The sequence below is a fragment of the Lonchura striata genome, unplaced genomic scaffold (genome assembly GCF_046129695.1).
Source record: "Lonchura striata isolate bLonStr1 unplaced genomic scaffold, bLonStr1.mat Scaffold_106, whole genome shotgun sequence".
Lineage (NCBI taxonomy): Eukaryota > Metazoa > Chordata > Aves > Passeriformes > Estrildidae > Lonchura > Lonchura striata.
Genome location: NW_027461078.1, coordinates 829,663 through 856,483, shown reverse-complemented (window position 1 = coordinate 856,483; position 26,821 = coordinate 829,663). Strand labels below are relative to the sequence as shown.

The following is a 26,821-nucleotide window of genomic DNA, read 5'->3' as shown; positions in this document are numbered from 1 at the left end:
AGGTTCCCAAATTCCTGCCCCTGCTGGGGTTTGGGGTTTGAAGTTTGGGATTTGGAGTTTGGGATTTGGGGTTTGGGGTTTGGAGTTTGGGATTTGGGGTTTGGGATTTGGGATTGGGGTGGGGAATTTTGGCATCCGGATGCTCCCCAGGGATTTGGGAATTCCGGGATCCAGCCCCGCGCCGGCGCGGTGTCCCAAGTGCTGCGCTGTCCCCAAACGCCCCTGGGGGTGTCACAGTGTCCCCAGGGGTGTCACAGTGTCCCCAGGGTGTGTGACCCTGTCCCCAGGGGTGTCACAGAGTCCCCAGGGGTGTCACAGTGTCCCCAGGGTGTCACAGAGTCCCCAGGGGTGTCACAGTGTCCCCAGGGGTGTCACAGAGTCCCCAGGGTGTCACAGAGTCCCCAGGGGTGTGACCCTGTCCCCAGGGGTGTCACACTGTCCCCAGGGTGTCACAGAGTCCCCAGGGGTGTGACCCTGTCCCCAGGGGTGTCACACTGTCCCCACGGGTGTCACAGTGTCCCCAGGGTGTCACACTGTCCCCACGGGTGACACAGAGTCCCCAGGGTGTCACACTGTCCCCAGGGTGTCACACTGTCCCCAGGGGTGTCACAGAGTCCCCAGGGTGTCACAGAGTCCCCAGGGGGTCACAGTGTCCCCAAGGGTGACACACTGTCCCCAGGGGTGTCACAGAGTCCCCAGGGTGTGTGACCCTGTCCCCAGAGGTGTCACAGTGTCCCCAGGGTGTCACACTGTCCCCAGGGTGTGTGACCCTGTCCCCTGGGGTGTCACAGAGTCCCCAGGGTGTCACACTGTCCCCTGGGGTGTCACAGTGTCCCCAGGGTGTCACAGAGTCCCCAGGGGTGTCACAGTGTCCCCAGGGGTGTCACAGTGTCCCCAGGGTGTCACAGAGTCCCCAGGGGTGTCACAGTGTCCCCAGGGGTGTGACCCTGTCCCCAGGGTGTCACACTGTCCCCAGGGGTGTCACAGTGTCCCCAGGGTGTGTGACCCTGTCCCCAGGGTGTCACAGAGTCCCCAGGGGTGTCACAGTGTCCCCAGGGGTGTGACCCTGTCCCCAGGGTGTCACACTGTCCCCAGGGTGTCACACTGTCCCCAGGGTGTCACAGAGTCCCCAGGGTGTCACAGTGTCCCCAGGGTGTCACAGAGTCCCCAGGGGTGTCACAGAGTCCCCAGGGGTGTCACAGTGTCCCCAGGGTGTCACAGAGTCCCCAGGGGTGTCACAGTGTCCCCAGGGGTGTGACCCTGTCCCCAGGGTGTCACACTGTCCCCAGGGGTGTCACAGTGTCCCCAGGGTGTGTGACCCTGTCCCCAGGGTGTCACAGAGTCCCCAGGGGTGTCACAGTGTCCCCAGGGGTGTGACCCTGTCCCCAGGGTGTCACACTGTCCCCAGGGTGTCACACTGTCCCCAGGGTGTCACAGAGTCCCCAGGGGTGTCACACTGTCCCCAGGGGTGTGACCCTGTCCCCAGGGTGTCACACTGTCCCCAGGGGTGTCACACTGTCCCCAGGGGTGTCACAGTGTCCCCAGGGTGTCACACTGTCCCCAGGGTGTCACAGAGTCCCCAGGGGTGTCACAGTGTCCCCAGGGTGTCACAGTGTCCCCAGGGTGTCACACTGTCCCCAGGGGTGTCACACTGTCCCCAGGGGTGTCACAGTGTCCCCAGGGTGTCACACTGTCCCCAGGGTGTCACAGAGTCCCCAGGGGTGTCACAGTGTCCCCAGGGTGTCACAGAGTCCCCAAGGGTGTCACACTGTCCCCAGGGTGTCACACTGTCCCCAGGGGTGACACAGTGTCCCCAGGGTGTCACAGTGTCCCCAGGGTGTCACAGTGTCCCCAGGGTGTGTGACCCTGTCCCCAGGGTGTCACACTGTCCCCAGGGTGTCACAGAGTCCCCAGGGGTGTCACAGTGTCCCCAGGGTGTCACACTGTCCCCAGGGTGTCACACTGTCCCCAGGGGTGACACAGTGTCCCCAGGGTGTCACAGTGTCCCCAGGGTGTCACAGTGTCCCCAGGGGTGTGACCCTGTCCCCAGGGGTGTCACACTGTCCCCAGGGGTGTCACAGTGTCCCCAGGGTGTCACACTGTCCCCACGGGTGACACAGAGTCCCCAGAGGTGTCACACTGTCCCCAGGGGTGTCACAGTGTCCCCAGGGGTGTCACAGAGTCCCCAGGGTGTCACAGTGTCCCCAGGGGTGTCACAGTGTCCCCAGGGTGTCACAGAGTCCCCAGGGGTGTGACCCTGTCCCCAGGGGTGTCACACTGTCCTCAGGGGTGTCACAGTGTCCCCAAGGGTGACACAGAGTCCCCAGGGGTGTCACACTGTCCCCAGGGTGTCACAGTGTCCCCAGGGTGTCACACTGTCCCCAGGGTGTCACAGTGTCCCCAGGGGTGTGACCCTGTCCCCAGGGGTGTCACACTGTCCCCAGGGGTGTCACAGTGTCCCCAGGGTGTCACAGTGTCCCCAGGGGTGTCACAGTGTCCCCAGGGTGTCACAGAGTCCCCAGGGGTGTCACACTGTCCCCAGGGGTGTGACCCTGTCCCCAGGGTGTCACAGAGTCCCCAGGGTGTCATACTGTCCCCAGGGGTGTCACAGAGTCCCCAGGGGTGTCACACTGTCCCCAAGGGTGTGTGACCCTGTCCCCAGGGGTGTGACACTGTCCCCAGGGTGTCACAGTGTCCCCAGGGGTGTCACACTGTCCCCAGGGGTGTGACCCTGTCCCCAGGGGTGTCACACTGTCCCCAAGGGTGTCACACTGTCCCCAGGGGTGTCACAGTGTCCCCAGGGGTGTGACCCTGTCCCCAGGGGTGACACAGCCCAGCCGGGTGACAATGCTCCGGTTTATTTACAAGCTGTCGGGGGGAGGTGGCACCGTCCCTGTCCCCGTCCCCGTCCCCAGTGGCTCCCAGTATCTCCCAGTTGCCCCGGGAGTGGCCCTGCGGCCCCAAGGGGGACAGGGAGGGGACACCAGGACACCTCCCCGAAGTCCCCGTGTCCCCTCGGGCTCCACGGCCGGGAGGAGCGGTGGCACCTCTGGTGGCACCTCTGGTGGCACCTCCTGGGTCACCTCCTGGTGTCTTCAGTGTCACATCCTGGGTGTCCCCAGCGCCAGGTTCTGTCTGTCCCCTGGCTGTCACAGGGTGAAGATCTCGTCCTGGATGTCCCCAGTGTCCCATTCCAGTGTCCCCAATGTCCCCACTCTGTGTCCCCTGGCTGTCACAGGGTGAAGATCTCATCCTGGTGTCCCCAGTGTCCCATTCCAATGTCCCCTGGCTGTCACAGGGTGAAGATCTCGTCCTGGTGTCCCCAATGTCCCATTCCAGTGTCCCCTGGCTGTCACAGGGTGAAGATCTCATCCTGCTGTCCCATTTCAGTGTCCCCAATGTCCCCTGGCTGTCACAGGGTGAAGATCTCGTCCTGGATGTCCCCAATGTCCCATTCCAGTGTCCCCTGGCTGTCACAGGGTGAAGATCTCATCCTGGTGTCCCCAGTGTCCCATTCCAGTGTCCCCAATGTCCCATTCCAGTGTCCCCAGTGTCCCCTGGCTGTCACAGGGTGAAGATCTCATCCTGGATGTCCCCAATGTCCCATTCCAGTGTCCCCAATGTCCCATTCCAGTGTCCCCAATGTCCCATTCCAGTGTCCCCAGTGTCCCATTCCAGTGTCCCCTGGCTGTCACAGGGTGAAGATCTCGTCCTGGTGTCCCATTCCAGTGTCCCCAATGTCCCATTCCAGTGTCCCCTGGCTGTCACAGGGTGAAGATCTCGTCCTGGTGTCCCCAATGTCCCCTGGCTGTCACAGGGTGAAGATCTCGTCCTGGTGTCCCCAATGTCCCATTCCAGTGTCCCCAATGTCCCATTCCAGTGTCCCCTCACTGTCCCTGCTGTCACAGGGTGAAGATCTCGTCCTGGTGTCCCATTCCAGTGTCCCCAATGTCCCATTCCAGTGTCCCCAATGTCCCATTCCAATGTCCCCTGCTGTCACAGGGTGAAGATCTCGTCCTGCTGTCCCATTCCAGTGTCCCCAATGTCCCATTCCAGTGTCCCCAATGTCCCATTCCAATGTCCCCTGCTGTCACAGGGTGAAGATCTCGTCCTGCTGTCCCATTTCAGTGTCCCCAATGTCCCCTGGCTGTCACAGGGTGAAGATCTCGTCCTGGTGTCCCCAATGTCCCCTGGCTGTCACAGGGTGAAGATCTCGTCCTGGTGTCCCATTCCAGTGTCCCCAGTGTCCCATTCCAGTGTCCCCAGTGTCCCCTGGCTGTCACAGGGTGAAGATCTCATCCTGCTGTCCCATTCCAGTGTCCCCAGTGTCCCGTTCCAGTGTCCCCTCGCTGTCCCTGCTGTCACAGGGTGAAGATCTCGTCCTGGTGTCCCCAGTGTCCCATTCCAGTGTCCCCTGGCTGTCACAGGGTGAAGATCTCGTCCTGGTGTCCCCAATGTCCCATTTCAGTGTCCCCAATGTCCCCTGGCTGTCACAGGGTGAAGATCTCATCCTGCTGTCCCATTCCAGTGTCCCCAGTGTCCCCTGGCTGTCACAGGGTGAAGATCTCGTCCTGGTGTCCCCAATGTCCCCTGGCTGTCACAGGGTGAAGATCTCGTCCTGGATGTCCCCAATGTCCCATTCCAGTGTCCCCAATGTCCCATTCCAGTGTCCCCTGGCTGTCACAGGGTGAAGATCTCGTCCTGGTGTCCCCAGTGTCCCCTGGCTGTCACAGGGTGAAGATCTCGTCCTGGATGTCCCCAATGTCCCATTCCAGTGTCCCCTGGCTGTCACAGGGTGAAGATCTCGTCTTGGTGTCCCCAATGTCCCCTGGCTGTCACAGGGTGAAGATCTCGTCCTCGGCGTCGCGCAGCGCGGCCGCCCGCGGGCTCCGGCTCAGGGGCCGGGGTCCCAGGCGGGCGCCCCGGGGGGACGCGGGGCCGGGGCCGCCCCCGGCGGGCGCGGGGCTGCGGGGACAGCCGGTGACACCGGGGTGGCACCGCCACCCGCCCCCCGCCCCTGCCGGGCACCTCCGCTCCGCCCGCGCCTTCTCCCGTTTCACCCCAGTTCCCCCAGGTTTTCCCCCCCACATTTTCCTTCCATTTTTACCCAATTTTTCCCAAATTTTCCTCCAATTTTCTCCCTATTTTTCTCCCAGTTTCATCCCAATTTCCCCCCTCCCCCCCAGTTTTTCCCAAATTTTTTCCTCGAGTTTTTCCCCAATTTCCTCCCAGTTTCCCACCGATTTTTCCCCAGCTGTCTCCCTGTTTCATCCCAATTTCCCCCCAATTTTCTCCCAGTTTTCCCCCAGTTCTTCCCGAATTTTCCCCCCATTTAACCCCAATTTCCCCACCAGCTCTCCCCTATTTTTCCCCCAATTTCACCCCAAATTTTTCCCCAATTGTCTCCCATTTTCATCCCAATTTCCCCCCAGATTTTCCCCAATTTTCTCCCAGTTTCACTCCAATTTTTCCCCCAAGTTTTCCCAATTTTTTCCCCAATTTCTCCCAGTTTCACCCCGATCTCCCGCCCAGTTTTATCCCGGTTTTTCCCGGTCCGCACCCGGAGCTGCGGCCCCGCAGCCGCTGCGCCGCCGCCTCCTTGGAGCGGCCGATCTCGGCGTCCAAGCGCCGCAGGAAATCCGAGCACGACAGCTCGCGGCGGGGGGGTCCGGGCCGGTCACCGGGGCTGTCACCGGGGCTGTCACCGGGGGTGTCACCGGGAGGGTCCCCGGCCGTGTCCCGGTGTCCCGGGATGAGCAGCGTGGCTCGCAGGAAGATCGAGTCCGAGGAGTAGAGGCGGTTGGCGCGCTGGATCTGCTCCATCTGCGGGGCGGGACCGGGATGGCAACGGGACCGGGACCGGGACCGGGATGGGACCGGGAACGGGATGGGACCGGGAACGGGATGAGACCGGGATGAGACCGGGACCGGGAACGGGATGGGACCGGAAACGGGATGGGACCGGGACCGGGATGAGACCGGGATCGGGATGGGACCGGGACCGGGATGAGACCGGGAACGGGATGGGACCGGGACCGGGATGAGACCGGGATCGGGATGGGACCGGGACCGGGATGAGACCGGGAACGGGATGGGACCGGGATGAGACCGGGAACGGGATGGGACCGGGATCGGGATCGGGATGAGACCAGGACCGGGACCGGGACGAGACCGGGAACGGGATGGGACCGGGATCGGGATCGGGATGAGACCGGGAACGGGATGGGACCGGGATGAGACCAGGACCGGGATCGGGATGAGACCGGGAACGGGATGGGACCGGGATGAGACCAGGACCGGGACCGGGACGAGACCGGGAACGGGATGGGACCGGGATCGGGATCGGGATGGGACCGGGACCGGGACCGGGACGAGACCGGGAACGGGATGGGACCGGGATGAGACCGGGACCGGGACCGGGACGAGACCGGGAACGGGATGGAATTGGACCGGGACCGGGACGAGACCGGGAACGGGATGAGACCGGGACCGGGACCGGGATGGAACTGGACCGGGATCGGGATGAGACCGGGACAAGAACGGGACCGGGATGAGACCGGGACCGGGACGGGGATGGGACCGGGACCGGGATGGAATGGGACCAGTATAGGGACAGGGATGGGCACAGGGATAAGGACATGAAGCGGGCAGCGGACGCGAACCGGGCCAGCACGAGCCCGACAAGACCCCTGGGGACCTCCCCTGCCCCCGGTGTCCCCCCGGTGTCCCCGGCGCCGCTCACCGTCACCCCGTAGCGCAGCGCCAGCCCCGGCAGGGTGTCCCCGGGCTGCAGGCGGTGCTCCCGCGGGGCCGCCCCGGCTCCGCCGCTCCCCGCCATGGCCCGCCCGGGGGTCCCGGCCCGGGGGTCCCGGCCCGGCCCCGCCGCTCACGGGGAGCGCTCGGCCCGGGCCCCGCCGAACCGGCGCGGCCTCGCGGCTCCTTCTGGGAGTTGTAGTTCCGCCCTGGCCATCTCCGCCGCCATTTCCACGAGAGCTTCCCGCGCTCGAACTACAACTCCCATGGCGCCGCGGGGCCCGCGCCGAGCGCTCGCTGATTGGTGGTTCCCCACCCCGGCTGCCGGCCGGGAAGCGGAACCCGGAAGCGGCGGCGGCGGCGTTGCCATGGCGACCGCGGCCTAGCGGGGCCCGCCATGTCCTTCAAGCGCGACGAGAGCGACCCGGGGCCGCTGCGGGCGCTGCAGGTGGGGCCGGCACCCCCGGGACCCCTCCCCGGGCACCCCCGGGACCCCCGGCACGGCCAAGCCCAGCCCCGCCATCCCCGGGCCTCGGCAGGAACCCCGCGGGTCCCCCGAGGCCTTCCCGGACCCCTCAGTGTCCCCTCAGTGTCCCCTCAGTGTCCCCTCAGTGTCCCCAGGCCCTCCTCGGTCCCTCAGTGTCCCCTCAGTGTCCCCTCAGTGTCCCCAGCCCCTCCTCGGTCCCTCAGTGTCCCCTCAGTGTTCCCAGACCCTCCCTGGGTCCCTCAGTGTCCCCCCCAACCCCTCCTCGGTCCCTCTGTGTCCCCTCCAGGTCCCCAGAACCTCCCTGGGTCCCTCTGTGTCCCCTCTGTGTCCCCTCAGTGTCTCCTCAGTGTCCCCAGCCCCTCCTCGGTCCCTCAGTGTCCCCAGACCCTCCCTGGGTCCCTCTGTGTCCCCTCTGTGTCCCCTCAGTGTCCCCTCAGTGTCCCCAGCCCCTCCTCGGTCCCTCAGTGTCCCCCCCAACCCCTCCTCGGTCCCTCTGTGTCCCCTCAGTGTCCCCAACCCCTCCTCGGTCCCTCTGTGTCCCCTCTGTCCCCTCCAGGTCCCCCCGGCCCCACTTTGTCCCCTCAGCCCTTCCCAGGGCTGTCCCCGGGTGGCTTTGCCGTGCGGGGACGGTCTGGGCACAGTCTGGGGATGGTTCGGGGCCGGTTTGGGGACAGTTTGGGGACAGTTTGGGGACAGGGGTGACCTGGTGGCCGCGCTGTCCCCAGAGGCGCCGCGTGGCCGAGCTGCTGGCCAGTGCCATCCCCGAGGACGAGGCGCTGCTGCTGCGCGACGGCCGGTGAGTGTCCCCAGGGTCCCTCAGTGTCCCTGCTGTCCCCAGGGTCCCTCAGTGTCCCCTGATGTCCCCAGGGTCCCTCAGTGTCCCCAGGGTCCCTCAGTGTCCCCGCTGTCCCCAGGGTCCCTCAGTGTCCCTGCTGTCCCCAGGGTCCCTCAGTGTCCCCTGATGTCCCCAGGGTCCCTCAGTGTCCCCAGGGTCCCTCAGTGTCCCTGCTGTCCCCAGGGTCCCTCAGTGTCCCCTGATGTCCCCAGGGTCCCTCAGTGTCCCCAGGGTCCCTCAGTGTCCCTGATGTCCCCGCTGTCCCCAGGGTCCCTGATGTCCCCGCTGTCCCCTGGTGTCCCCACTGTCCTCTCTGTCCCTGCTGTCCCCAGGCTGGCGTGCTCGCTGTGTCCCCAGGGGCCCTGCTGTCCCCAGGGTCCCTCAGTGTCCCCTCTGTCCCCGCTGTCCCCAGGGTCTCTGATGTCTCTGCTGTCCCCTGGTGTCCCCGCTGTCCCTGATGTCCCTACTGTCCCTGATGTCCCCTCTGTCCCCGCTGTTCCCAGGGTCCCTGATGTCTCTGCTGTCCCCTGATTTCCCCTCTGTCCCCGCTGTCCCCTCTGTCCCCGCTGTCCCCAGGGTCCCTGATGTCCCCGCTGTCCCCAGGGTCCCTGGTGTCCCCGCTGTCCCCTCTGTCCCCGCTGTCCCCAGGGTCCCTGGTGTCCCCGCTGTCCCTGATGTCCCCTCTGTCCCCGCTGTCCCCAGGCTGGCGTGCTCGCTGTGTCCCCAGCGCCCCGTGTGTGACACTCTGCAGACGCTGCTGCTGCACCGGGCGGGCCGCAAGCACCTGGACAGTGAGTGCGGTGTCACCTGTCACCTGTGTCCCTGTGTCACCTGTGTCCCTGTGTCACCGGTGTCCCCTGTCACCTGTGTGTCCCTGTGTCACCTGTGTCCCTGTGTCCCTGTGTCACCTGTGTCCCTGTGTCACCGGTGTCCCCTGTCACCTGTGTACCTGTGTCACCTGTGTCCCTGTGTCACCTGTGTCCCTGTGTCCCTGTGTCCCCTGTCCCCGTCCCTGACGCCGTCCCCGTCCCGTTCCAGACCTGCGCCGTTCCTTCGGGCGGCCGCGCTGCCCCCAGGTGACCCCGCAGGAGGCGCCGGGCGTGGCCCCCGCCGAGCAGGTGCGCGTGGCCACAGGGGGCGTGACCAAAGTGGGCGTGGCCTCTGTGGGCGTGGCATCTGTGGGTGTGGTCTATGTGGGTGTGGTTTCATGTGGGCGTGGTCTATGTGGGTGTGGTCCCTGTGGGTGGGGTCTCTGTGGGTGTGGTCTCTGTGGGTGTGGTCCCCGTGGGCGTGGTCTATGTGGGTGTGGTCCCTGTGGGCGGGGTCTATGTGGGTGGGGTCTCTGTGGGCGTGGTGCCTGTGGGCGGGGTCTATGTGGGTGGGGTCTCTGTGGGTGTGGTTACTGTGGGTGGGGTCTCTGTGGGTGTGGTCCCTGTGGGTGTGGTTACTGTGGGTGTGGTCACTGTGGGTGTGGTTTCATGTGGGCGTGGTCTATGCGGGCGGGGTCTATGTGGGTGGGGTCTCTGTGGGTGTGGTTACTGTGGGTGGGGTCCCTGTGGGTGTGGTCTCTGTGGGTGTGGTCTCTGTGGGTGTGGTCTCTGTGGGTGTGGCATCTACAGGTGTGGTGTCCATGTGGGCGTGGCTCATGGTGTCCCCAAGTGGGTGTGGCCTATGCGGGTGTTGTCCCAAGTGGGTGTGGTCTATCTGAGGCTGTGGTCAGTGTGGGCGTGGTCAGTGTGGGCGTGGCCTGAGGCGGGCGTGGTCAGTGTGGGCGTGGTCAGTGTGGGCGTGGTCAGTGTGGGCGTGGCCTGAGGCGGGCGTGGCCTGAGGCGGGCGTGGTCAGTGTGGGTGTGGTCAGTGTGTGTGGGGTCAGTGTGGGTGTGGTCAGTGTGGGTGTGGTCAGTGTGTGTGTGGTCAGTGTGGTCGTGGTCAGTGTGGGCGTGGCCTGAGGCGGGAGTGGTCAGTGTGGGCGTGGTCAGTGTGTGTGTGGTCAGTGTGTGCGTGGTCAGTGCGGGTGTGGTCAGTGCGGGTGTGGTCAGTGTGGGCGTGGTCAGTGTGGGTGTGGTCAGTGTGTGTGGGGTCAGTGCGGGTGTGGTCAGTGTGGGTGTGGTCAGTGTGGGTGTGGTCAGTGTGGGCGTGGCCCGTGTGGGTGTGGCCAGTGTGGGCGTGGTCAGTGTGGGCGTGGCCAGTGTGGGCGTGGCCTGAGGCGGGTGTGGTCAGTGTGGGTGTGGTCAGTGTGGGTGTGGTCAGTGTGGGCGTGGCCCGTGTGGGTGTGGCCAGTGTGGGCGTGGCCTGAGGCGGGCGTGGCTGTCCCCAGGCGCCGCTGCTGGCCCGGACGCGCCGCCTGGCCCGGAGCGCGCTGCTGCCGTCGGCGCCGTACAGCGGCTGCTGCCGGAGAGCGTGAGGCACCGGGCACGGGGAAATGGGGAAAAATGGGGGGAGATGGGGGGAAATGGGGGGAAATGGAGGGAAAATGGGGGGAAATGGGAGGAAAATGGGGAAAAATGGGGGAAAAGTGGGGGAAAATGGGGGGAAATGGGGGAAAATGGGGGGAAATGGGGGAAAAATGGGGGAAAAGTGGGGGGGAAATGGGGAAAAATGGGGGGGAAATGGGGGAAAAGTGGGGGGAAATGGGGGAAAAATGGGGGAAAATGGGGGGAAATGGGGGAAAAATGGGGGAAAAGTAAGGGGAAATGGGGAAAATGGGGGGAAATGGGGGGAAAATGGGGAAAAATGGGGGGAATGGGGAAAAATGGGGGGAAAAGGGGAGAAAATGGGGGGAAAATGGGGGGAAATGGGGAAAAATGTGAGGAAATGGAGGGAAATGGGGGAAATGGGAAATGGGGAAAAAATGGGGGGAAATGGGGAAAAATGTGAGGAAATGGAGGGAAATGGGGGAAATGGGAAATTGGGGAAAATGGGGGAAATGGGGGGGGAATGCGGAAAATGGGTAAAAAAAGAGGGAAGATGGGGAAAACTGGGAAAGATGGGAAAGGAACTCAGGGATACCAGGAAAAACCCAGGAAAGGGACACAGGAAAAGCAGGGAAAAGTCCTGGGATTCCCAGGAAAGGGCCTGGGAAGGATGGGAAAAGCTCTGGAATTCTTGGGACAGGGATGGGTGGGATGAGGAGAACTGGGGAAAAACCCCGAAATTCCAGGAAAGGGAAAGTTTTGGGATTCACCCCCTCTCCCTTCTCCCTCCCAGGACGAAGGGCAGCAGCTCCCAGGCCGGAATCCCCAGGATGATCCCGAAAAATTCCCAGATGCTGCCAGAGTCCTGCCAGAACCCCGGGAACTCCGGGAATTCCGAAACCCCCAGCCCCGCACACACAGAGGGTGAGAGCCCGCCCGTGCCAGGGGGTTTTCCCGGGAATTCCCCATTCCTGGAATTCCCAGCAGCCCCTCCCTCGCTCCCGCAGGCGTTCCCAAGGACAGGAAACAGGGAAGGAAAGGAAATTCCCGGATTTCCCAAGGGCCGGAGGGAAATTCCCGATGTTCCGAAGGGCCGAGCCCGGAGCGCCTGCGGATCCTGCGGCACCACCTGCACCTGCGCAGGTGGGTTGGGATCTGGGAATTCGGGGAAAAATCCCAAAAATGTCCCCCAGAAGCATCCCTACAAAGATCCCCACAAAAATATCCCCCAAAAAATCCCCACAAAAATCCCCCAAAATATCCCAAAATACTTCCCAAAAAAAAAAGCCTCAAAGAAACCCAAAGAAACCCCCCAAACCTACTAAAAACACCCCAAAAAATCCCCAAAATCCCCGAAAAACCCCTTTCCCTGCGTCCCAGCCGGGGCTGGCTCCAGGATCCCGCTGGGAATTGGGTGAAGAATGGGAACGCCGAGTTCGACTCCGACGAGGAGGAGCCGCCCCCGCTGCCACCGGCCTGACGTCCCCAGGCGTCCCCAGAGCCCCGGGAATAAAGGGGGAATTTTTTGGGAAAATTTTTCCGCTTTATTCCCAGCGGCTCCTGAGCTCGGGGCGGGCACGGGGGAATTTTTAGGATTTCTTCTGTTGGCGACCTGAGGGGACAGAAAAGGGGAGGGTCAGGGGTGGGGAGGGGACACCTGGGGACACTGAGGGGCTGACTCTGAGCTGGGGACACTTGTGGGGACCCCTGGGTGGCCCCGGGGACCCCCGGGCACTCACGGAGCTCGCTGTTGCGGGTGAGGGCGGCGGCGGCGCGCGCCCGCGGGCCCTGCTGGCTGAAGGTGTAGCCGAAGCGCAGCAGGGACGGGCACTGCTCCAGGGTGGCCGCCATGGCCATCTCCACCGTGTCCCCCAGGCGCTGGCACTGCGGGGACATTGGGGACAGGGGCAGGGTCAGTGTCACAGCCCCGTCGCCACCGTGTCCCCCAGGCGCTGGCACTGCGGGATTGGTGACAGTCAGGTCACTGTCACCTCCCCTGCTGTCCGCCTGTCACCTGGCTGTCCACACAATGTCCCCGCTGTCCCTGTCCTGCTGTCCCCCTGTCACCTGGCTGTCCACACAATGTCCCCGCTGTCCCTGTCCCTGCTGTCCCCAATGTCACCTGGCTGTCCACACAATGTCCCCCTGTCACCTGGTTGTCCACGCGCAGCCCGCTGTCCCTGTCCCTGCTGTCCCCAATGTCACCTGGTTTTCCACACAATGTCCCCACTGTCACCTGGCTGTCCACACAATGTCCCCGCTGTCCCTGTCCCTGCTGTCCCCAATGTCACCTAGCTGTCCACACAATGTCCCTGCTGTCCCTGTCCCTGTCCCTGTCCCCCTGTCACCTGGCTGTCCACACAATGTCCCCGCTGTCCCTGCCCTGCTGTCCCCCTGTCACCTGGCTGTCCACACAATGTCCCCGCTGTCACCTGGCTGTCCACACAATGTCCCTGCTGTCCCTGCCCTGCTGTCCCCCTGTCACCTGGCTGTCCACACAATGTCCCTGCTGTCCCTGCCCTGCTGTCCCCCTGTCACCTGGCTGTCCACACAATGTCCCCGCTGTCACCTGGTTGTCCACGCGCAGCTCGCTGAGCGTGGGGCAGTGCCCGATGGCGGCCAGCAGCCGCAGCATGCCCGCGCTGGTGATGAAGTTGGACTCGAGGTTGAGGCTCTGCAGGCTCCGGTTCTGCTCCAGCATCTCGGCCACCGCCTGGGGACACCGCGGTGGCACCAGGGTGGCACCGCGGTGGCACGGTGGGGACAGCCCCCCCGGTGTCCCGGGCGTGGGCGGGCAGGCGCGGGGACATTTGGGGACATTGGGGGGGGGACTCACGTTGGCCACCAGGTCGTTGCTGCGCGTGGCCACCAGGCTGAGGCTGCGCACGTGCGTGTTGGTCTTGATGGCCTCGCAGATGGCCTCGAGCGTGGCCACGGGGATGTCCTGGGGACGGGTGGGGACACGGCGTCACCCGGCTGGGGCTGGCACCTCGGGGACACGCCGGGGACAGGGACCAGCCTCGGGTGCTGGCCCTGGGGACCATGGGGACGTGGGGACACGGCGGCAGCGCGGTGTCACCTTGATGTTGTTGAGGTTGACGTCCTGCAGCTCGGGGTCGTTGTCCTGCAGCCGCCGCAGCGTCTCGGCCACGTCCGTGGGGTTCGGGGGCTCGTCCGGCACCGGGCGGTACCGGTCCGGCTGCACCACGCCTGGGCAGCGCGGGGACGGCGTGGGGACGGCGTGGGGACGGCGTGGGGACATGGGGACGGCGTGGGGACAGCGTGGGGACATGGGGACAGCGTGGGGACAGCGTGGGGACATGGGGACAGCATGGGGACATGGGGACGGCGTAGGGACATGGGGACAGCATGGAGATGGCGTGGGGACGGCGTGGGGACAGCGTGGGGACAGCGCTCAGGGACATGGGGATGGCATGGGGACAGCGTGGGGACAGCATGGGGACGTGGGGACGGCGTGGGGACATGGGGACAGCGCTCAGGGACATGGGGACAGCGTGGGGACATTGGGACAGCATGGAGATGGTGTGGGGACAGCGTGGGGACATGAGGACAGCGTGGGGACAGCGTCGGGACATGGGGACAGCATGGGGACGGCGTGGGGACGGCGTGGGGACATGGGGACAGTGTGGGGACATGGGGATGGCGTGGGGACATGGGGACAGCATGGAGATGGTGTGGGGACAGCGTGGGGACATGGGGACAGCGTGGGGACATGGGGACGGCGTGGGGACGGCGTGGGGACATGGGGACAGTGCTCAGGACACGGGGAAACACGAGTTTGGTCCCCAAATGCTGCCCCAGTCACCCCGTGGAGGCGCTTGTCCCTCTGTCCTTGTGTCACCCACTGTGGATTCCCTGTCCCCTGTCACTCCCTGTCCCTGTCCCCTGTCACTCCCTGTCCCCTGTCACTCCCTGTCCCCTGTCACTCCCTGTCCCTGTCCCCTGTCACTCACTGTTGATGCCCTCGGTGTTGCAGATGTTCCCGCTGCAGATGGCATCGTAGTACTGCTTGTTACTCATCAGCGTGTACATGCCCAGGATGGCTGCGGGGACACGGGGACATCAGGGGACATCAGGGGACATCAGGGGGACACGGGGACCCCGCTGTCCCCCCAGGGGGGTGGCACTGGGAGCCAAAGGTGGGGATGGAGCCACTTTAACTGAGGGGACACAGAGGGTGAGGGGGGACAGAGTGTGACACTGTGGGACAATGTGTGGGACACTGGGGTGTGTGACAGTGACACGAGGACAGCTGTGCTGTGCTGTGCTCGGTGTCCCTCCCGGGTGACACCGTGTGACACTCAGGTGTGTGACACTGGGGTGTGTGACAGTGACACGAGGACAGCTGTGCTGGGCTGTGCTCGGTGTCCCTCCCAGGTGACACTGTGTGACACTCAGGTGTGTGACACTGGGGTGTGTGACAGTGACACGAGGACAGCTGTGCTGTGCTGTGCTCGGTGTCCCTCCCGGGTGACACCGTGTGACACTCAGGTGTGTGACACTCGGGTGTGTGACAGTGACACGAGGACAGCTGGGCCGTGCTGGGCTGTGCTCGGTGTCCCTCCCGGGTGACGTGTGACACTGTATGACACCGAGTGACACCGTGTGACGCCGTGTGACACGCGCAGCCCCTCGGGGACAGCGTTACCCTCGGCCAAGGCCCTTCCTGGTGCCGCTCCCGGCCCCGCGGGGATCCCGGCCTGCGCAGAGTCCGGCCTCGTTCCCATCCCATGGGAATGCCATGGAGATCCCATCCCATCCCAATCCCATGGAAATCCCATCCCAACCCCATCTCATCCCATCCTTTAGAAATCCCACCCCCATTCTAACCCCATCCATGTCCCCATTCCCAATCCCGATCCCATTCCCATCCCGCTCCTGGTCCCATCCCATTCCCATCCCATTCCCATCCCATTCCCATCCCATTCCCATTCCCATCCCATCCCGTCCCGCCGTCCCCACGCACCGGCGATGTCGCACATCTCAGCCTCGGTGGCGTTGGCCAGCGCCTCCTCCAGCTCCGGCTCCAGCGTCACCTGCTCCTCGCGCGGCAGCGCCGGCCCCGCCGCCTTGGGGACAAACGGCTTCCCTGGGGACAGGGACAGGGAGCTTGGGGACACGGGGACACCGACAGCTTCCCTGGGGACAGGGACGGGGAGCTTGGGGACACGGGGACCTTCCCTGGGGACAGGGACGGGGAGCTTGGGGACACGGGGACACCAGCGGCTTCCCTGGGGACAGGGACGGGGAGCTTGGGGACACGGGGACACCGACAGCTTCCCTGAGGACAGGGACGGGGAGCTTGGGGACACGGGGACCTTCCCTGGGGACAGGGACGGGGAGCTTGGGGACACGGGGACACCGACAGCTTCCCTGGGGACAGGGACAGGTCACAGGGAGCTTGGGGACACGGGGACACCGACAGCTTCCCTGGGGACAGGGACGGGGAGCTTGGGGACACGGGGACCTTCCCTGGGGACAGGGACAGGTCACAGGGAACTCGAGGACATGGGGACACTGGGCATGGGGACAAACAGCTTCCCTGGGGACAGGGGACACGGGGACAAACAGCTTCAGGTGGCATCATCGGGGCGGCCTCCCTGAGGCTGGCACTGCTGTCCCTGGGTTGTGACCATCCCGGGCTGGCACTGCTGTCCCTGGGGGTGACACTGCCAGGGCTGGTGGCCGTGCCCGGGGCTGGCGGGGGCCCAGCTCGCCCAGGACACCCGAGCCGCTGGCGAGGCCGAGCTAAATATACCCGAGCCTGGGGGCCCGGTCCCCTGGGTGTCCCCACGCTGTCCCCAGACTGTGCCCAGCCCATCCCCACACTGTCCCCACGCTGTCCCCTCGGTATCCCCAGCTCGTCCCCACGCTGTCCCCCCACTGTCCCTGCTGTCCCCAGCCCATCCCCACGCTGTCCCCGCTGTCCCCACGCTGTCCCCACGCTGTCCCTGCTGTCCCCGCGCTGTCCCTGCTGTCCCCAGCCCATCCCCACGCTGTCCCCGCTGTCCCTGCTGTCCCCACGCTGTCCCCAGCCCATCCCCACGCTGTCCCCACGCTGTCCCCGCTGTCCCCACACTGTCCCCGCTGTCCCCAGCCCATCCCCACGCTGTCCCCACGCTGTCCCCGCTGTCCCCAGCCCATCCCCACGCTGTCCCCACGCTGTCCCCGCTGTCCCCACTGTCCCCAGCCCATCCCCACGCTGTCCCCACGCTGTCCCCGCTGTCCCCATGCTGTCCCCGCTGTCCCCAGCCCATCCCCACGCTGTCCCCACGCTGTCCCCGCTGTCCCCAGACCTTTTTTCTCGCCGGTGAAGGGCACGAGGTCCTGGCGCTCCTCGGCCTCCAGCGCCTGCCGCTCCAGGTGCTGCAGGAGCGCCTCGCGGTCCAGCGGCCCCGTGGGGCTCTTGCGGGTCTGGTCGCGCTGGCGCAGCCCCGCGGGCAGCAGCACGTTCTGGGCAGGAGGCACCGCGCCGTCACCCCGTGCCGCCCGCGGGGACCCCGCGCCCCCGGCCCGCGCCCACCTCGGGGTCCATCTCGGCCAGCTCGGCGTCCAGCTGCGCCAGCTCCTCCGGGGACAGCTCCTGCAGGATCTTGTCCTCGTCGATGTCGCGGTACTTCTCCAGCTCCTGCCGGTACGGCGTCATGGCCGCGGGGACCTGCGACAGCGGGGTGGCACCGTGGGGACAGCGGGGGGACAGTGGGGTGGCACCGTGGGGAACGCGGGAGGACAGCGGGGACAGCGGGGGGACAGCGGGGACAGCGGGGACAGCGGGGACAGCGGGGACAGCGGGGGGACACCGGGGACAGCGGGGACAGCGGGGGGACAGCGGGGACAGCGGGGTGGCACCAGTGGGGACAGCGGGGACAGCGAGGACAGCTGGGTGGTACCGTGGGGACAGCGGGGGGACAGCGGGGACAGCGGGGGGACAGCGGGGACAGCGGGGGTACACCGGGGTGGCAGCATTGGGGACAGCGGGGTGGCACCGTGGGGACACCGGGGGGACAGCGGGGACAGCGGGGACAGTGGGGGGACAGCGGGGTGGCAGCAGTGGGGACAGCAGGGGACAACGTGGGGACAGCAGCGAGGCACCGGTGGGGACAGGGGGTGGCACCGTGGGGAACGCGGGGTGGCACCGTGGGGACAGCGGGAGGACACCGGGGACAGCGGGGGGACAGCGGGAGGACACCGGGGACAGTTGGGGGACAGCGGGGGACAGCTGGGTGGCACCGTGGGGAACGCGGGGTGGCACCCAGTGGGGACAGTGCCGGGACAGCAGGGGGACAGTGGGGTGGCACCGTGGGGACACCGGGAGGACACCGGGGTGGCACCGTGGGGACAGCGGGAGGACACCGGGGACAGTGGGGGGACAGCTGGGTGGCACCGTGGGGAACGCTGGGTGGCACCCAGTGGGGACAGTGCCGGGACAGCAGGGGGACAGTGGGGTGGCACCGTGGGGACAGCGGGGGGACAGTGGGGCGGCACCGTGGGGACACCGGGAGGACACCGGGGTGGCACCGTGGGGACACCCTGGACACGGGGGGACCCCTCCGTGCCGCCCTGAGCAGGGATCAGCGCTTGGGGACACCGAGCGCACCCCAGGAGCGTCCCCAGAAGTTGTCCCCAACCTTTGTCACCTGCCAGGGTCACACCCCGCCGCGGGTGACAGCGGGGACGAGCCGCGCGTCCCCAAATGTCGCGACCCCCGCTGTCCCCGGGGCGGCGGTGGGGACGCACCTGCCGGCCCACCCCCGTCGGAGCGGGGGAATTCCTTTGGGAAGGGGGAATTCCTTTGGGAAGCGGCTCCGGGACCCCCAGACCCCAAAATCCCTGTGGGGGAGGGGGAGGTGACAGCGGGGACAGCGCGGGGACAGCGCGGGGACAACGGGGGGACAACGCGGGGACAACGGGGGGACAACGGGGCCGTACCTGGGGCCGATCCCGCGGCCGATCCGAAAGCCGGGGGGGATCCTAAAGGCGATCCCGGAGCCCCGGGGCCGATCCCAAAGGCGATCCCAAAGCTGCGGGGCCGCGCGGGGCATGAGATCAGCGCTTTCCTGGGGCCGGAGGGGCGGATCCGCCGCCCGGCCCTTATCGGGAACGGGGGGCCCCGCCCCGGCCCCGCCGACCCCAAAAACAGCCAGGGGAACACGGCAGAGCGGATCCTCCCCGATCCTACAGATCCCACAGGGCTCCGACCCCAAAAACAGCCAGGGGAACACGGCAGAGCGGATCCTCCCCAAATTCCATAAACCCCACAAAGCTCAAGGAGGTTTTGGCCCCACAAGCCCCGAATTCGGGGGGTGGAGGGGGTTTGGGGGAGCTAGGAATTAATTTTGTAGGGTTTTCTGGAAAAGAGAATCCCATGAAGTTTATTTTAGGCTTCTCTGGTGAAAGGAATCCCACATTATGGTGGGACCGTGTGGAAAATAATGGGTTTGTGAACCTTGTTTATTGTAGGATTTCTTGGAAAAAGGGTTCCCAGCCTGTATTTTCTGTAGAATTTCCTACGAAAAGGTGCTCTCACTCCCTATTTTTTATAGGATTTCTGGGAAAGGGTTCTGCAAGCTACTTTATTTATTGAATCCTGAAGAAAGGGGCTCCCACCCCGAATTTTTGTAGGATCTCCCACCACCTCACACAAACCAACCCCCAAATCATCTTTATTCCCTCCTCCAACACCTTTTGAGCAGTGACCCCAAAACAACATCCCTCCAGGTGATCCCACATCCCTAAATCCCAAATCCCAACACCCCAGTATCCCAAAATCCCAGGATTCCGGGCAGTGCCGACACTTTGCTGAGGAGGATTTTCTGCTGCTCTGGGATGGAGCCCCTCAACAAAACCCTCACCGCTGTCAACGCCAAAATCCCGACATCCAAACCCCAAATCGGGATCTCAGGCTGGGGATGCTCTGCCTGATGACGATTTTGGGAGGAACACTCCCACACCCCAAATCCCAAATCTCAGGCACTGGGAATGCTCTGATGATGATTTTGGGAGGGACATTCCCAAATCCCAAATCCCAAATCTCAGGCACTGGGAATGCTCTGATGATGATTTTGGGAGGGACATTCCCACACCCCATATCCCAAATCCCAAACCCCAAATCTCAGGCACTGAGGACACTCTGTTTGATGACAATTCTCTGCTATTTTGGGAAAGACACTCCCATACCCCAATACCCAAAATCTGAAATCCTAGGCACTGGGAACACTCTGCTTGACAATCTTCTGCCATTTTGGGAAGGACTCTCCCACAACCCAAATCCCAAATCCCAAACCCAAAATCTCAGGCACTGAGCACACTCTGCTTGATGACGATTCTCTGCCATTTTGGGAAGGACTCTCCGGTACCCCACACCCCAAATCCCGAATCTCAGGCTGGGGACACTGTTTGATGACGATTTTGGGAGGAACACTCCCACACCCCAAATCCCAAATCCCAAATCTCAGGCACCGAGCACACTCTGTTTGGTGACAATTTTCTGCCATTTTGTGAGGAACACTCCCACACCCCAAACCCCGAATCTCAGGCACTGAGCACGTTCTGCTTGATGACAATTTTCTGCCATTTTGTGAGGAACACTCCCACACCCCACACTCCACACCCCAAATCTCAGGCACCGAGCACACTCTGTTTGATGACGATTTTCTGCCATTTTGTGAGGAACACTCCCACACCCCAAATCCCAAATCCCAAATCTCAGGCACTGAGCACGTTCTGTTTGATGACGATTTTCTGCCATTTTGGGAGGAACACTCCCACACCCCACGCCCCACAGCCCAAATCTCAGGCGCTGGCGACGCTCTGCTTGATGACGATCTTCTGCCGGCCGGGCCGCGCGGCGGGGCCGTCGGCGGGCGCGGCGGCGGCGGCGGCGGCGGCGCTGGGCAGCCCGTGCGCGGTGACGTACTTGCGGTAGGCCTCGCGGATGATGCGGAAGGCGCGGGCGTTGGAGTAGGGGATGTCGGTGATGGGGTCGCGGTACAGGGCCGGCTTGTGGGTGACGGGGCACAGCTCCCGCACCGGCAGCCGCGGCGCCTTGGCCCGCGGGAAGCAGCGCTCGAAGGTGGCGTCGTCGCTGAAGGAGATGAAGGTGCGCGAGCACTTCCCCGGCGATGGCGGCGCCGCGGCGGCGCCGGGCTGCGCCTCGGGGTCCAGCCTGCAACGGCACCGGGACCGGCATGGGGGGAGCCGCGGGGCCGGGGCGGCGCAAAGCTCTGAGCCCAGAGGGGTTCGGGGGCTCGGGAGCTGCGGCTCCAATGGGGGATTTGGGGTTTGTGGTGGCGCCCAAAAACTGCAACTCCCATGGGATTTGGGGCCTCAAAAACTGCGGCTCCAATGGGGGATTTGGGGTTTGTGGTGGCGCCCAAAAACTGCAACTCCCACGGGATTTGGGGCCTCAAAAACTGCGGCTCCAATGGGGGTTTGGGAGTTGTGGTGGCGCCCAAAAACTGAGACTGCCACGGGATTTGGGACCTCAAAAACTGCGGCTCCAACGGGGGATTTGGGGTTTGTGGTGGTGCCCAGGAACTGTGACTGCCATGGGGGATTTGGGAGTTGTGGTGGTGCCCAAAAACCGAGACTGCTACGGCATTTGGGGCCTCAAAAACTGCAGCTCCAATGGGGGATTTGGGGGTTGTGGTGGCGCCCAAAAACTGAGACTGCCATGGGATTTGGGGCCTCAAAAACTGCGGCTCCAATGGGGGATTTGGGGCCTCAAAAACTGCGGCTCCAATGGGGGATTTGGGGCCTCAAAAACTGCGGCTCCAACGGGGCATTTGGGGTTTGTGGTGGTGCCCAGGAACTGTGACTGCCATGGGGGATTTGGGGTTTGTGGCGGTGCCCAAAAACCGAGACTGCCACGGGATTTGGGGCCTCAAAAACTGCGGCTCCAATGGGGGATTTGGGGTTTGTGGTGGTGCCCAGGAACTGAGACTGCTACGGGATTTGGGGCCTCAAAAACTGCGGCTCCAATGGAGGATTTGGGGTTTGTGGTGGTGCCCAGGAACTGTGACTGCCATGGGGGATTTGGGAGTTGTGGTGGTGCCCAAAAACCGAGACTGCCACGGGATTTGGGGCCTCAAAAACTGTGGCTCCAACGGGGGATTTGGGGTTTGTGGCGGTGCCCAAAAACCGAGACTGCCATGGGGTTTGGGGCCTCAAAAACTGCGGCTCCCGACGGGGGATTTGGGGTTTGTGGTGGCGCCCAAAAACTGCAACTCCCACGGGATTTGGGGCCTCAAAAGCTGTGGTTCCCATGGGGGATTTGGGGTTTGTGGTGGTGCCCAGGAACGGTGACTCCCATGGGATTCGGGGCCTCAAGCCTGCCACCTGAGCTGTTCCTCCTGTGGGGTTTGGGGGTTCCAAGGTGGTGCTCAGGAAATGCTTTTCCAGCGGGATTTGGGGCTCCAAAGTGCTTTCCCCCTCCCCAAGTGGGACAAAGCCAAGGGAAGGCTCCAGGCTGGGATTCAGGGCCCAAATCCACCCACCCGAAGTGGAATTTGGGGATTTGGGAGCTCTGCCCAGCCCCTCCGGGGCTGCTCCAGGGGAGGCTCCAGGCTGGGCTTTGGGGTTCTGGTGCCACTCACCCCTCGACGTCCACGGGGTCGTCGCGGCTGGGCTCGGGCAGGAGGGGCATGGTCAGGGACCAGTAGCGGATCACGGGGCCCACGATCTTCCTCTTCTTCTGCACCTGCTTCTTCTTGTCCGCCTCCAGCCGCTCGTAGTTCTCTGGGGCGGGGAGCGGGGTCAGGAGCGGGGCAGGGAAAGGGACAGGGAATGGGATCAGGGAATGGGGCAGGGAATGGGATCAGGAACGGGGCAGGGAACGGGGCAGGGAATGGGATCAGGAACGGGATCAGGAACGGGGCAGGGAATGGGACAGGGAACGGGGCAGGGAATGGGGCAGGGAAAGGGGCAGGGAATGGGGCAGGGAACGGGGCAGGGAATGGGGCAGGGAACGGGGCAGGGAATGGGGCAGGGAATGGGATCAGGGAATGGGATCAGGGAATGGGATCAGGGAATGGGGCAGGGAATGGGATCAGGGAATGGGGCAGGGAAAGGGGCAGGGAATGGGATCAGGGAACAGGGCAGGGAATGGGGCAGGGAATGGGGCAGGGAATGGGATCAGGGAATGGGATCAGGGAATGGGGCAGGGAATGGGGCAGGGAATGGGATCAGGGAATGGGGCAGGGAACAGGGCAGGGAATGGGGCAGGGAACGGGGCAGGGAATGGGATCAGGGAATGGGATCAGGGAATGGGGCAGGGAATGGGGCAGGGAACGGGGCAGGGAATGGGATCAGGAACGGGGCAGGGAATGGGATCAGGGAATGGGGCAGGGAATGGGGCAGGGAACGGGGCAGGGAATGGGGCAGGGAATGGGGCAGGGAATGGGATCAGGGAATGGGGCAGGAACAGGGCAGGGAATGGGGCAGGGAATGGGGCAGGGAATGGGATCAGGGAATGGGGCAGGGAATGGGATCAGGAACGGGGCAGGGAATGGGATCAGGGAATGGGGCAGGGAATGGGGCAGGGAACGGGGCAGGGAATGGGGCAGGGAATGGGGCAGGGAATGGGATCAGGGAACGGGATCAGGAATGGGGCAGGGAATGGGGCAGGCAATGGGATCAGGGAATGGGGCAGGGAATGGGGCAGGGAACGGGGCAGGGAATGGGGCAGGGAATGGGGCAGGGAATGGGATCAGGGAACGGGATCAGGAATGGGGCAGGGAATGGGGCAGGGAACAGGGCAGGGAATGGGGCAGGGAATGGGGCAGGGAATGGGGCAGGGAACAGGGCAGTCCCAGTATCCCAGTCCCAGTCCCAGTATCCCAGTCCCAGTCCCAGTATCCCAGTCCCAGTCCCAGTATCCCAGCCCCAGTATCCCAGTCCCAGTCCCAGTATCCCAGCCCCAGTATCCCAGTCCCAGCCCCAGTATCCCAGTCCCAGTATCCCAGTCCCAGCCCCAGTATCCCAGTCCCAGTATCCCAGTCCCAGCCCCAGTATCCCAGTCCCAGTATCCCAGTCCCAGTCCCAGTATCCCAGTCCCAGTACCCCTCACCCAGGGAGCGCAGGTTGATCTCCTCGGTGATCTTGGCCTCCTCCAGCAGCTCCTCCTGGGTCAGGGGCCGCTCGTGGCTGGTGCCTCCCTTTTTCCTCTTGGACTGCACCTGGCGCTCCTGCAGCCGCAGGAACGTCTGCCGCGTGTGCTCCGTGGTGGACTGCCGCATGTGCTTCCGGCCTGCGGGCACGGGAGCTCCGGGATCCATCCTGGCACTGGGATCCGGCCCAGCTCCGGGATCCATCCTGGCTCTGGGATCCAGCCCAGCTCCGGGATCCCATCCCAGCCCCTGGGATCCCATCCTGGCACTGGGATCCAGCCCAGCTCAGGGATCCAGCCCAGCTCAGGGATCCCATCCCAGCTCCGGGATCCCATCCCAGCTCCAGGATCCCATCCCAGCTCCGGGATCCAGCCCAGCTCAGGGATCCCATCCCAGCTCAGGGATCCATCCCAGCTCAGGGATCCATCCCAGCCCCTGGAACCCCATCCCAGCACTGGGGATCCCATCCTGGCACTGGGATCCGTCCCGGCACTGGGATCCATCCCAGCCCCTGGGATCCCATCCCAGCTCCGGGATCCAGCCCAGCTCAGGGATCCATCCCAGCTCCGGGATCCCATGCCAGCACCAGGATCCAACCCAGCTCCTGGGATCCTGGCCCAGAGCACTGGGATCCATCCCAGCCCCTGGAACCCCATCCCAGCACTGGGGATCCCATCCCAGCTCCGGGATCCATCCCAGCACCAGGGATCCCATGCCCAGCCCTTGGAGAACCAGGGGCACTCCCCTGGGATCGCATTCCCAACCCCTGGAGCACCCATCCCGTCCATCCCCACCCATCCCACCCCATTCTCACCCTATCCCACCCCATTCCAACCCCATTCCCACCATCCCCACCCCATTCCCAGCATCCCCACCCCATCCCACCCCATTCCAACCCCATCCCGTCCATCCCCACCCATCCCACCCCATTCCCACCCCATTCCAACCCCATCCCGTCCATCCCCACCCCATCCCACCCCATTCCCACCCTATCCCACCCCCTCCCACCCCATTCCAACCCCATCCCACCCCACTCCCACCCCATTCCCACCATCCCCACCCCCTCCCACCCCATCCCAACCCATTCCCACCATCCCTACCCCATCCCCACCCCATCCCACCCCCACTCACTGTCTGCCCCATCCTCCTGCAGCTCCAGGGCCGGGGGTTTCACCTCCCGGCCCCTCTGGCTCGCTGCCCGCGGCCCCTCCGCCTTCCTGGCCCGGAGGCTCCTGAGCGGCTCCTGCGGGGCGGAGCGGCTTTGAAGGCGCCGGACTTTGGGGATTTGGGGTTTTCGCCCCAAAAGGGCCGGGCGGGGCTCGCTACCCGGTAGGCCTTGGTGAGCACGCGGCGGCGGCGCCGGGGCTCGGCCTCGTCCTGCTCCGAGCCCGGCTCGTCGCCCTCGTCGATGTCGAAGTCCGAGTCCACCTCGTCATCGCTGTCCGAGTGCTCCCCGCGGTACTCGTCGTCCCCAGATTCCTGGGAATGTGGGAATGGTGGGAATGTTGGGAATGTGGGAATGGTGGGAATGTTGGGAATGTGGGAATGTGGGAAAATAAAACTGGGAACCAGGGAACCCCAGCGAGTGCTCCCCGCGGTACTCGTCGTCCCCGGATTCCTGGGAATGTGGGAATGTTGGGAATGTGGGAATGTGGGAAAATAAAACTGGGAACCAGGGAACCCCAGCGAGTGCTCCCCGCGGTACTCGTCGTCCCCGGATTCCTGGGAATGTGGGAATGTTGGGAATGTGGGACTGGGAACTCCGGAATCCCACCCAGGGAACATCGGGAATGTGGCAATATTGGGAATATTGGGAACGTTGGGAATGTGGGAGTGGGAACTGTGGGATCCCACTGAGTGCTGCCCCTGGTCCCCACTGTCCCGGGACTCCTGGGACAGGGAACATTGGGAATGTGGGAACATCAGGAATGGGGACAGCCCCATTCCCTGAACACCCCCCCGTTCTCAGGACAGCCCCATTCCCGGTGCCCATTCCCAGTTCCCCATTCCCGGTGCCCATTCCCAGTTCCCCATTCCCGGTGCCCATTCCCGGTTCCCTGCCCCATTCCCGTGCCCATTCCCGGTTCCCCATTCCCCGTGCCCCATTCCCAGTGCCCATTCCCAGTTCCCCACTCCCAGTTCCCCATTCCCGGTGCCCATTCCCCATTCCCAGTTCCCCATTCCCGGTGCCCCATTCCCGGTGCCCTTTTCCAGTGTCCCCATTCCTGGTGCCCCATTCCCGGTGCCCATTCCCGGTTCCCTGCCCCATTCCCGGTGCCCATTCCCGGTTCCCCATTCCCGGTGCCCATTCCCGGTGCCCATTCCCGGTTCCCATCCCCGGTGCCCATCCCCGCCGCTCCCCGGTCCCGGTTCCCATTCCCGGTTCCCATTCCCGGTGCCCATTCCCGGTGCCCATTCCCGGTGCCCATCCCCGGTTCCCCATCCCCGGTGCCCATCCCCGGTTCCCTGCCCCATTCCCGGTGCCCATTCCCGGTGCCCATCCCCGGTTCCCTGCCCCATTCCCGGTGCCCATTCCCGGTGCCCATTCCCGGTGCCCATCCCCGGTTCCCTGCCCCATCCCCGGTTCCCCATTCCCGGTGCCCATCCCCGGTTCCCCATCCCCGGTGCCCATCCCCGGCCCTCCCCCGTCCCGGTGCCCATCCCCGGTGCCCATCCCCGGTTCCCTGCCCCATTCCCGGTTCCCCATTCCCGGTTCCCATTCCCGGTGCCCATCCCCGGTTCCCCATTCCCGATGCCCATCCCCGCCGCTCCCCGGTCCCGGTGCCCCCGGCCCTCCCCCGCTGCGCTGCCGTTTCCCGCGCTGCGCTCCCGCCCGGCGCCGCTCGGTGCCTCGTTGAAGCCGCCGTAGGTGGTCTGGTAGAACTCGTCGTCGTCGTGCGCCAGCAGCAGCCCCGGGAGCCGGTTCCCCGCCGTGCGCCGCGGGGCGCGGCCCTCGGCCAGGCTCATCTCGGCGATCCGCGCGCCGCCTGCCGCCCGCCCGCGCGGCCGAGCGCCGAAACATCGATCGTGACGTCACCGGCCGGCTCCGGCGCGGCGGGCGGAGTGACGTCACGCGCCATGGGCGGAAACCGTAACGCGCGCTGTGACGTCATGGGTGCGATTGCCTCGCGTGTGCGGTGACGTCATGGGTGTGACGATACTATGCGCATGGTGGCATCAGATGTGTGGTGACGCCATGGGTGCG

At 64.8% G+C, this 26,821-nt stretch overlaps 4 protein-coding genes and 1 long non-coding RNA gene across 8 annotated transcripts; 1 reads left to right on the top strand and 4 right to left on the bottom strand.

Moving 5' to 3' along the window:
- Nucleotides 1-1,615: 1,615 nt before the first annotated feature.
- Nucleotides 1,616-3,585, bottom strand: LOC144248402 (uncharacterized). The gene is made up of 2 exons (XR_013341724.1): nucleotides 2,811-3,585; nucleotides 1,616-1,651 (listed from the first exon to the last, which is right to left on the bottom strand). It is a non-coding gene; the product is annotated as an uncharacterized LOC144248402 (long non-coding RNA).
- A 13-nt stretch (nucleotides 3,586-3,598) lies between these two features.
- LOC110476925 (lysM and putative peptidoglycan-binding domain-containing protein 1) lies at nucleotides 3,599-6,844 on the bottom strand. 4 transcript variants are annotated; one of them, XR_013341723.1, is made up of 4 exons: nucleotides 6,743-6,844; nucleotides 5,561-5,823; nucleotides 4,222-4,358; nucleotides 3,599-4,183 (listed from the first exon to the last, which is right to left on the bottom strand). XR_013341723.1 is itself a non-coding variant. In XM_077790574.1 (4 exons), exons 1-3 carry the CDS (start codon nucleotides 6,836-6,838, stop codon nucleotides 4,836-4,838), a joined length of 489 nt encoding a protein of 162 aa, XP_077646700.1. In that variant the 5' UTR covers nucleotides 6,839-6,844; the 3' UTR covers nucleotides 4,640-4,660; nucleotides 4,829-4,835. The 4 variants fall into 4 exon arrangements, 3 of the variants coding, with proteins under 3 accessions (XP_021397898.2, XP_077646701.1, XP_077646700.1); XM_077790574.1 differs by lacking the exons at nucleotides 3,599-4,183; nucleotides 4,222-4,358 and adding exons at nucleotides 4,640-4,660; nucleotides 4,829-4,965; XM_021542223.3 differs by having other exon boundaries at nucleotides 3,599-4,965.
- A 270-nt stretch (nucleotides 6,845-7,114) lies between these two features.
- LOC144248397 (sodium channel modifier 1-like) lies at nucleotides 7,115-12,023 on the top strand. The gene is made up of 8 exons (XM_077790564.1): nucleotides 7,115-7,201; nucleotides 7,966-8,036; nucleotides 8,778-8,866; nucleotides 9,114-9,193; nucleotides 10,393-10,475; nucleotides 11,283-11,413; nucleotides 11,497-11,632; nucleotides 11,870-12,023. Exons 1-8 carry the CDS (start codon nucleotides 7,151-7,153, stop codon nucleotides 11,967-11,969), a joined length of 741 nt encoding a protein of 246 aa, XP_077646690.1. The 5' UTR covers nucleotides 7,115-7,150; the 3' UTR covers nucleotides 11,970-12,023.
- On the bottom strand, nucleotides 12,011-17,190 carry LOC110476881 (tropomodulin-4). The gene is made up of 9 exons (XM_077790563.1): nucleotides 17,034-17,190; nucleotides 16,807-16,963; nucleotides 15,477-15,599; nucleotides 14,464-14,553; nucleotides 13,569-13,699; nucleotides 13,326-13,433; nucleotides 13,059-13,202; nucleotides 12,229-12,373; nucleotides 12,011-12,101 (listed from the first exon to the last, which is right to left on the bottom strand). The coding sequence occupies exons 1-9, from the start codon at nucleotides 17,154-17,156 to the stop codon at nucleotides 12,079-12,081; spliced, it is 1,044 nt and encodes a 347-aa protein (XP_077646689.1). The 5' UTR covers nucleotides 17,157-17,190; the 3' UTR covers nucleotides 12,011-12,078.
- Nucleotides 17,191-20,147: 2,957 nt separating this feature from the next.
- LOC110476880 (vacuolar protein sorting-associated protein 72 homolog) lies at nucleotides 20,148-26,613 on the bottom strand. The gene is made up of 6 exons (XM_077790579.1): nucleotides 26,467-26,613; nucleotides 24,943-25,095; nucleotides 24,748-24,859; nucleotides 23,577-23,756; nucleotides 22,105-22,246; nucleotides 20,148-20,675 (listed from the first exon to the last, which is right to left on the bottom strand). Exons 1-6 carry the CDS (start codon nucleotides 26,581-26,583, stop codon nucleotides 20,303-20,305), a joined length of 1,077 nt encoding a protein of 358 aa, XP_077646705.1. The 5' UTR covers nucleotides 26,584-26,613; the 3' UTR covers nucleotides 20,148-20,302.
- Nucleotides 26,614-26,821: the final 208 nt, after the last annotated feature.